Raw genomic sequence first — 9,628 nt, forward strand, 5'->3', positions numbered from 1 at the left:
AATGGAATAATTAAGAAAGCATTATTTTTAAGTGAAATCAGACCATTTTGTACCATGGAATGTAATTGAGACACTTCATCCAGACATAAAAGTGCAATATTGCTACATCTAGTATTTTCAGGAATCCCTCAATTTCAAATGAAATCTGACCTTTTAAAATTTGTTCAGAATGATCACTTCTTGCTTTATAAAAATGTACCAAACAAAATCCATTCAGCCCATTTATCTGTGCCAGCTCTTCAAGAAAATCTACCTATTTGTTTCACAATCTCCTTCCTTTCTCTCTAGCTCATTAACATGTTTCATTTTGGTACAAGTCCATTTCATTTTATTTACCTGCCAAGGAATAGGTTGAGAATGCTTGCCAAAACAAAGCAAGTTATATTCGCTCCAATATTTAATAACTGTGACATATTTGAACTTGCAGTTGATGACAAAGCAGCTGTAATTTCCTGGTGTTTACATAATTTTAGAACCATAGAACATCACAGCACAGAAACAGGCCCCTTCAGCCCTTCTAGTCTGTGCTGAACCTGGGTTTTTTTCTAGACCCACTGACCTGCACCCAGTTCATAGCCCTCCATACCTCTCCCATCCATGTACCCATCCAAATTCTTCTTAAATGTTAAAATTGAGTTCACCTCAGCTTGAATATGGTAGATCTGATAAGACCATAAAATATAGGAGCAAAAGTAGTCCATTTGACCCATCACTCCGCAATTCCATCATGATCCCACTCAACTCCATTTCCCTGCCTTCTCTCCATAACCTTTGTTAGCCTGATGATTGATTTACTTATCAGTCTCTGCCTTAAATACGCCCAATGTCTTGGCCTCCACAACCGCCCATGGTAACAAATTCCAGAGGTTCATCACTGTCTAGCTAAAGAAATTCCTCCGCACCTCTATGTTAAATGAGTCCCTTGAAGTGTGCCCTCTTGTCCTAGACTCCCCTACCATGGGAAACAATAGCCACATCTAAGCCACATTTATCCATACCTTTCTACATTCAAAATTCTTCTGAGTTCCCCTCTCACAGCTTCTGAACTCCAAGGACTACAGACCAAGATCCGTTAAATGTTCCTCATATGCTAATCACTTCATTCTAGGAATCATTCTTACGAATTTCCGCTGAACCCTCTCCAATATTAGCACATCCTTTCTTACTTAAGGTGCCCAAAACTGTACCCTGTACATGTGATGCCTCATCACATCCCTGCTCTTACAGTGCCCTCCATTATGCTTGGGACAAAGATGCATTTTTTTCCTTTATTTGCCCTGTGCTCCACAATTTTAAATTTGCAGTCAAACCATTCATAAGTGGCATGTGATTAAAGTGTACATTCCATTTTATTCAAGGTTATTTGTCTACATTTTGATTGCACCATGTAGAAATTACTGCATTTTTTACACATATTTTCCCCATTTCAGGGCACCAAAAGGTTTGGGACATTTGGCTTTACAGGGGTTTTTGAGTTCTCAGGTATATTTAATTGCTTCATTGGTTCAGGTGCTAGGCTTGCTTCTAAGTTTTTCATCACCTTTGGAGTCTTATAGGTGCCATTTTTCAACATGAGGAACAGAGTTGTGCCAATGAAAGTCAAAGAAGCCATTATGAGGGTGAGAAACAAGAAGAAAATAGTAAGAGACATTGCCTAAACCTGCAGATTACCAACATCAACTGTTTGGAAGATCATTAAGAAGATAGAGCATATTGGTTAGCTCAGTAATCCAGAGGGACTGGTAGGCCAAGGAAGATCTCCATTGCTGATGACAGATGCATTTTCATCATAATGAAGAAAAACCCCAAATGCCTGTCCAACAGATCAGAAACACTCTTGGTATGGATGTATCAATGACCACTGTTTACAGAAGACTTCATGAACAGAAATACAGAGGCTACACTGCAAGATACAAACCACTAGTGAGCCACAGAAACAGGATGGCCAGGTTACAGTTTGCCAAGAAGTATTTAAAAGACCCTGCAGAATTCTGGTAAACGGTCTTCTTGTGGACTACGATTGACCTTGTATCGAGAGTGATGGCAAGAGCAAAGTGTAGAGGCGTAAAGGAACTGCCCAAGATCCAAAGCATACCACCTCATTTGTAAAACGTGGTGATGGGGGTGTCATGGCCTGTGCATGTATGGCTGCCACAGGTCATGGTGCACTTATCTTCATTGGTGATGTAACTCTGATTTCAATTACAAAGTGGATTCTGAGGTATATAGAAACATCTTAGTAAAAACATAATGCTGGAGAAACTCGCCTGGTCAAACGGTGTATTTTATGTCGCAAAGATAAAGATACATAATCAACATTTTGGGTTTCAGCCCCTCATCAAGGTATGAAAAAATGTCGACAGTCACCCGAACAAAATGGTGGGAGGGAAGACCACAATCCCCAAGGCAGAAAGAAATAGGTGAATAAGGGAGGGAGGGCACACCAGCAAGCAGGGGAAAGGAGGGATGACTCTGAATGGAGAGGGAAAGGGGTGGAGACCTGGATGAAAGAAGACAAAGGGAAAGGAGGGAGAATGGAGTGTTGCTGCTTGCTTGCTGGAAGAGAGGATTTCTTTGAATTCAACTCAAAAAAGAATAGAAGAATAGTAGCTTTTTCTTCATTGATAGCCAGACGAGCAATTCTGATAAGATGGAAAGAAAGCAAAGCACCAACTCATATGCATTGGTTACAGCATGTTATGTCTTACTTGAGTTTGGAGAAAATTAGATATAATGGTAAAGAGATCAAGGTTGAATTTGACAAAATATGGGGCCCATTCATGGATTCTTATCATAATTTGAATATTTAGACAGGGGTGCTCTGGGGGTTTTCTATCCGATGTCTGAGAGCCGATACTCGGTTCTTTACAATTTATTTGCTGGTGACCATGTTTAGACGAAGGAGTTAGGTTAGCATGTTTTTTTTTTCTTCTTTTCTCTTCTTATTTTTGTTTTTTTTTCCCTACAACTAAATTGGTCTATTTAGATAATCACAATGTATTAGAATACAAGGTGAAATTCAAAGATTTTTCACTTTTTTTGAGAATTATACAAGACTGTGTATAATTTAGATATGATTCATTCTGTATTGCATTATATAAAAGCTACATAACTAATTAATATCTAAACAATATGTACATGTAATATTTCTCTCTTATCAAATTAATAAAAATATTTTATAAAGAAAATTGGCACCCCGAGTTCACCTATCCACACAACATACAATGTTAAGCAACCAGAAGATTCACTTATCCAGCTTCTACCAATTCCCATCCAGGGGTTTTGCTTAATTTCATTTGCCACTTCTTTGCCCGTTCTCCTATCTAAGTCTCTCTGCAGCCTCTCTGATTCTTCCTTTCTACCTGACCCTCCGCTTATCTTTGTTTCATTTACAAATTTAGACACAAAGCCATTTATTCCACAATCCAAATCATTAGCGAACAGCATAAAAAGAAGTAGCCCCATTACTGACCCCTGCGCAACACCACTGGTAACCAACTGGTCGACGATGCTTTAGACAAAATCCATAAATTGCATTTGGAACAGTCATTTTTTTTATTATGATCTTATTTAAAAGTGGTTATATTGCATTAATTTTTAATTTATCTCCAATTGAGTAAACTTTGGTCTGTAGAACATTGCTGCAAGAATAATTTTTCTTTAACTCTTCCAGAATTGCTTGTTTCTAATTTTTCATTCCCTTTCACATTCCATCTCCAACACCTTTGTGTCAATTAACTGTGGCACATTAAATGTGGCTGAGAAGAATTAATTTGCACACTAACTGAAAACATGACTGTTTCAATTGTTTTGATTTCCAATCATTTTGGGGTCTAAAGTCATCCAGAAATTTTGGAAGACATTATTCTTTTCCTTGGTTTAGCAGGAGATGATAAATTATTTTAATTTAAAATAAATTGATATCCAAGATGAGTTGAGATGTAACTGTAATTTTATTATGCTGTTATCTCGCAGAACAATGATGGCACCGTTATTATAGAGGTTAGCAAAGCGCTTAGCGCTCTTGCAGTTTGAAACTCGGCACTGCTTAAGGAATTCTCCACATAGTTGCATTGAATTCCTCCGGGTGCTCCAGTTTCCTCTCGCATTCCAAAAGACATACAGGGTTGGTAGGTTAATTGGTAAGAACAGTGCGGGTTTGTGGGTCAAAAGGGCATGTTACCGTCGTGTATCTCTAAGTTTTTTTTAAATTCTAACTGGCTGTTTCCTTTTTAAGAAGCTCACCCACCCCTATTTCATTGTTATGTTCCCCTTTCTCATTGGCTGTATGCTTGAGTTTAACATGACCGCCAAGTGTCTACTTTTATCAACCTGATTATGCGAATGGTGCTATTGGTACTGGTTACCCTTCCAGAACGTTGCCCACCATCTGTTTTCAGACGTGACTCAAGATGGTGACTGTGAGTTGACAGATGTAACAAGGGTAGATGAGAGCTACATTCATCTTTATGGTCATCTACAAAGCAAGACACTAACAGCTTTTGTGATAATTGGAAGCAAGAAACCAGATGCTTGACTTTGGTTCTCCCTCCTCAACCACGGCACACTGAGAATATTCGTACCCCCTCTCCATCATCTGCTATGTGTTAATTCCACAGAGATTGAGAGCCAAATCTTGAGCCTTTCAGATCCGTTAGGCTCAGCTGCTCACTAGATAAATTTGGTGAGCCTGTGGAATTTCCCATTTTCCTCAGGCTATTTTGACGGCGTTAATCATAGTTCAGTTGGTTGCTCCTGTCAGAGCTGTTAGCTTCTAGCTAATTCTTGTGTGTGCCATTGTTTGATGACGTGATCTTTCACCACAATGATCTTTTCAATCCAGTGTGGAAACAGCAAATTTTATGGAGGGAGAGATGGGGGAGGGTCGGGATGTGAAGACATTGGAGGGAAGTATTATTTGATACATTTTCCATCAATGCATTTTTTCAGTTTGCATTCTGTGTTTCCTATCCAGCATAAGTTTTGAAGAATATTAATAATACATTGTAATTATATTTCCAGTTTTCTTTGCAGTTTGTAGTGTTAGTGACAAATTGCTATCATGTGAGCTGCTTAATTACTGTTTTAATGAAGATAGCATTCTTCTGAGGTGTATGTGATTTATTGAAAAGTTTAAGGAAAGAGAAATGGGGGTAGCAGGATAACAGTGAGCTGTTTATATTGATCCTACTGCATTTATTAACTGTGTTGTATTCTTGCAGTCCCCTGAGATGATGCTTGCTGAACTGTGAACAATTCAATGACAGCTTAGACCTCTGATACATAACAAAAGTCCTCAGTTAATATCTTTGCCATCATCTCTGCCTGTTTTTATTAAGTTAGGGCATTGTTGTTAGTCGGCCAATAAAATTTAATGAGCATTTTTCCAATTGATTATGCTATAAGACTTTTTTCTAACCACCCAACATCCAATCATTTTGCCCCACTGACATTAGTAAGCAGGCACTTGTTTTATTCTGAATAAAATTAGCATTACTCTAAATGCAAATCAACTGTGCAGGAGATCTGCAAAAATATTTTACGTACACTGCAAATTGATCTGAAAATGTATCAGTAATACAAAGTAATAATGCAAAGTGAATGATTGAATATAGAAATTGGTTTTGAAGTAATGCAGCTACTACATACATTTGTATTTAATTTTTAAATATTGTTCTGGAAAAGCTTTCGTGAAATATCTACTGATCCAAGATCTGGAGTAAATTTCAAATCCTATAAATAAAACATTACATAAATCTGATTAACATGGTATTTTTACTAAATGATATTCTTGTAAATCTGATTATAAACATTTTTTAAGATTGTTTATTCGTTCATAATATACATTAATCAGCCACTTTCTTATCTTTTAACTGTTTGTAATTAGATTATGTAAGGAATCTAGCCAACTTTGTTAAATCTCTAAATAATCATTTGAAGGCTGTGGCACTCCAACCTCCTAAATCACGGGATACTTTGTCAACATTTAATCGCCAGTATTTATTAATGTGGCAATGATAGCTATGTAGCTATCGCACAGCCATCAATCATGTTGAAATAGCCTGGGAGGCTCTGACACTATTTTTCTCTGTCGCTTTATTGACCCCATGGGCTTTCTGGCTAGGCGTGAAGCTTAAAGTGGTGTAAATGGCCATTCTTTGTCACTAATTGAGTTTAATTTTGGCATTGTCCTTTTTAAATGTTGAAAATGTTAGTACTAACGCTTGATTTTTTTAAAAATCCTTGCAGCCTTTATGGTAGACACATGCAAGCAAACCCTGAACCTCCAAAGAAGAACAATGACAAGTCTAAGAAGATTAGCCGGAAGCCTCTGGCTGCTAAAAACAAATGAATCGATTGAGTTCTGTCTTACTGTTGAACTCCACTTGCATGCGCCCTAGTTGTATGTATTACTTCAACTATCAACATCTTGTGTTCAGGACAATATACATTCTACTCTTGTTATTGTATATCTTAATCTCCTCATCTGATTATTAATGCCACTGAGTGTTAATGTTTTTTATGTTACTGTCACCAAGCTTTCTTAATCAGTGAAGACTCTTGGTTATTAATACCTTAATGTCAAATGTTACACTGAATAAGTTATGCTAAAATAAATGGAAACCATTTGTATTTGGTATTTCATGTGCTTTCAAAATTACTCTTAACATATATAGCTTACTCATTTTTTTATGGCTACTTTGATTTTTAAATAAAATATATATTTATACAGAATATGATAAGTTAACGAGTAATTATTAACCTTTGGAAGTTGACAGAAATGTGCTACTTTCTAGATAGATGATGCTCCACATCTTCCAAAGGAGAATGTAGAAATAATGAGAAAAAAAACCCATGAATCTTCTATTAGATGAGCAAACGTTGATTTCATGTGAATTTAAAATTACTCACATCCAGAGTTCCAACTAAATAACCTTTGTTATTATGCTTGCCTTTATTCTGCTTGCACTATTTAAATTATCCTTAGTGTGTCTCTCATAATCCAATTAAACGATTAATAAATTGATGTATTTCTATTTAATATTTTGCTACAATGATATCTTAATAATTTTGTGGTCACAATGGGATGCATAATTTCCTGTTTGTACTCTTTGTTGGACCCAAATTCTCTGTGATGACATCAATTGACTAAGAAATAATGAATGTAACATTAGATCTTTATTACTGTATAACAGACCATTGTGGATGGCTTTCTCTATGACCAATATCTTCAGACACATTCCAAAAAGATACTGAATAATTATTTTTCCTCTTTCTGTCAGTCAATACTTATGTTCAAAATTATCAATGTGAAAGGATGAGAATAAGAAATTAAAGGAATAACATCTAAAGCATTCAGAATTAAGGAGGGGAATTCTGATGCCAGAATGCATGAGGGAACTAAAAGACAGCCTGAACCCAACATACTTGGAGCTTACCCACTTCACTTTTTTTTTTGAAAGGCCAAAAAAAAACCCCTCTCAGAAGGTGTGTTGCCAATTAGGTATTGGACAGAAAATGTGTGAGAAAAGCCAGATCCAACTTTCTTAAACTGAGTTCCACATCCTTTGCTTTAAAATACTATCCTCATAAAATTAATATTGAGAATTCTACTGATATTGAAGCTCCTGCAGATGAACTTAAAATACTTTTCTTACAAAGCTAGTTCCCCACAGCACCAGAGATCCAGGTTCAGTTCTAGCCATCTATGTGTAAAGTTTTCACCATTTCCCCGTGTGTCCAAGTGGGTCCCCACTGGGTGCTTCCTCCCACAGCCCAAAGATGTGTGGGTTATGAAGTTAATTTGCCACTGTAAATTGCCCTGAAGCAAGTGATAGAATATACAGGAGTTGATAAGATTGTGAGGAGAATAAAATAAGATAGTAGTACAGGATTAGTGTAAGAGAGGAGCAAACCATGATAGTCTGCAAACGCAGTGATTGAAGTAAAAACACAATGCTAGAGAAGTGGAGCAGATCAAGCAGTGTACTGATAAAGATACTCATCGAGAGTTGAGAGAAGTGAAGAGAACAGAAGTCAATGCTGTGTAGGAACATCTACACCAAATTCACAGCATCCCCTGCCCCTATCCCCCCTCCCACCACCATTTTGATTGGACACCTGCCTAAATTTTATTCATATTTCTACCCTTTTCCCCCACCATTTTGTTTGGGCAACTGCCTACATTTTCTTCATAGCCCTTGTCTCTCTCCACCATTTTGTTTGGGTACCTGCCTACACTCTGATCATACCCTGTCTCCCACTTCACCAATTTGTTCAGGAGCCTACATTTTGTTCATATCCCCTGCCCACCCCACACACATATTGTTCATGCTCCTCCCCTCACCATTTGTTCAGGTGCCTGCTACACTTTGTTCATATCTTGATGAAGGGCACAAGCCCGAAATGTTGGTTATGTATTTTTATTAGAGCTGTATAAAGTATACTTTTTGACCTGCTGAGTTTCTCCAGCATTGTGTTTTAACAGGGTTAGTGTAAATTGGTACCTGATGGACGGTGTGGACTCGAGGACAGATAGGGTCCCATGATCAGCATGGAAACACCCCCATGTCTTCCACCATTTGACTCACAGCCTTTTATGCCTGTTACTCAATTGTTTGTCCACACTCCTCATATGCTATCAGTAGTGTTTTTTAAACAGCAATATCGGAAAAATCTCAGGGAAAAAAATTATCATAATTACTCACCTTGTAGTCGTTTACACTGCATGCCTTAAGTCCCTGTGTACATTGGTCCTGGTGCTTTTATGTGGAGCAAAGTGGCTTGCATATGCAACTGACGTTCAATGTATGATGTCATCGTGTCGGCAGCAGTGCTGATGTCACTACTTTGTGTCCAAGAAGACATCCATGGCTGTCAATTCTCAGACCATGCTGAAGGTAGCAATGAGTATGTATGTATGGCATTATTCGCACAAACCGTGAATTCACACATTTCATAAATGCTTTTGTGATGTGGAGAGGGATGAGTTTGAGGAGAGAAACAGAGCAGCTGGTTGTCGCATGCTGAACACGTCATCAGCTGGACATCAAATTCATGAGGTGAGTTTTGCAGTGCAATTTAGACTGCAGGCTTTCCCCGAAAAAGTAGAAGGGACCCTGCAGGATAAATCACTGTGTAGGAATTAACTAAAAATTCCTGCACCTTTCTTTTTATACTGCCCATGTAATGGCAAATTTCATTGATTGTGCCATTATATGCCTGCAATTTAAAAACCCTAAGTGACTCTGCTCCCACCACTCACTCTAGCAGTGAATTCTGGGTGAAAACAGGCCCCCTTGCAATACTCAATAGGATCCTAATATTTGCGGTGTGTATCCAAGCCTCATTAACACTAAAATGCATTATCGGGATTAAACTCCATCTGCTATCTCTTGACCCAATTCACCAACACATTGATGTCACCTGGTAGCCCAAACGAACCTCTACAATTCCACTAACCTTCGATTCAACTGTGATCATGCTTTCTACATCTAAATCATTCCCCATTAATTACCAACAGCAAGGATCCCAATACCGACGTCTGACAAACCCCACTAGACACTTTCATCCAGACACAAAAACAACCCTCCACCATCAAACTCTGTCTCCTATTGCCAAGCTAATT

The 9,628-nt window shown here is 37.8% G+C and overlaps 1 protein-coding gene across 2 annotated transcripts in view; it reads left to right on the plus strand.

The window, feature by feature from the left end:
* Positions 1-6,735, plus strand: part of rsu1 (Ras suppressor protein 1) — a 188,704-nt gene extending 181,969 nt beyond the window's left edge. For both annotated transcript variants that reach the window (XM_069914262.1, XM_069914263.1), the window contains exon 9: positions 6,250-6,735. In XM_069914262.1, the coding sequence (XP_069770363.1) occupies positions 6,250-6,352 (103 nt within the window). In that variant the 3' untranslated portion in view covers positions 6,353-6,735. The remainder of the gene's footprint in view (positions 1-6,249) is intronic.
* Positions 6,736-9,628: the final 2,893 nt, after the last annotated feature.

This window comes from Narcine bancroftii, chromosome 1 (assembly GCF_036971445.1).
Source record: "Narcine bancroftii isolate sNarBan1 chromosome 1, sNarBan1.hap1, whole genome shotgun sequence".
In the NCBI taxonomy this organism is placed as follows: Eukaryota; Metazoa; Chordata; class Chondrichthyes; order Torpediniformes; family Narcinidae; genus Narcine; species Narcine bancroftii.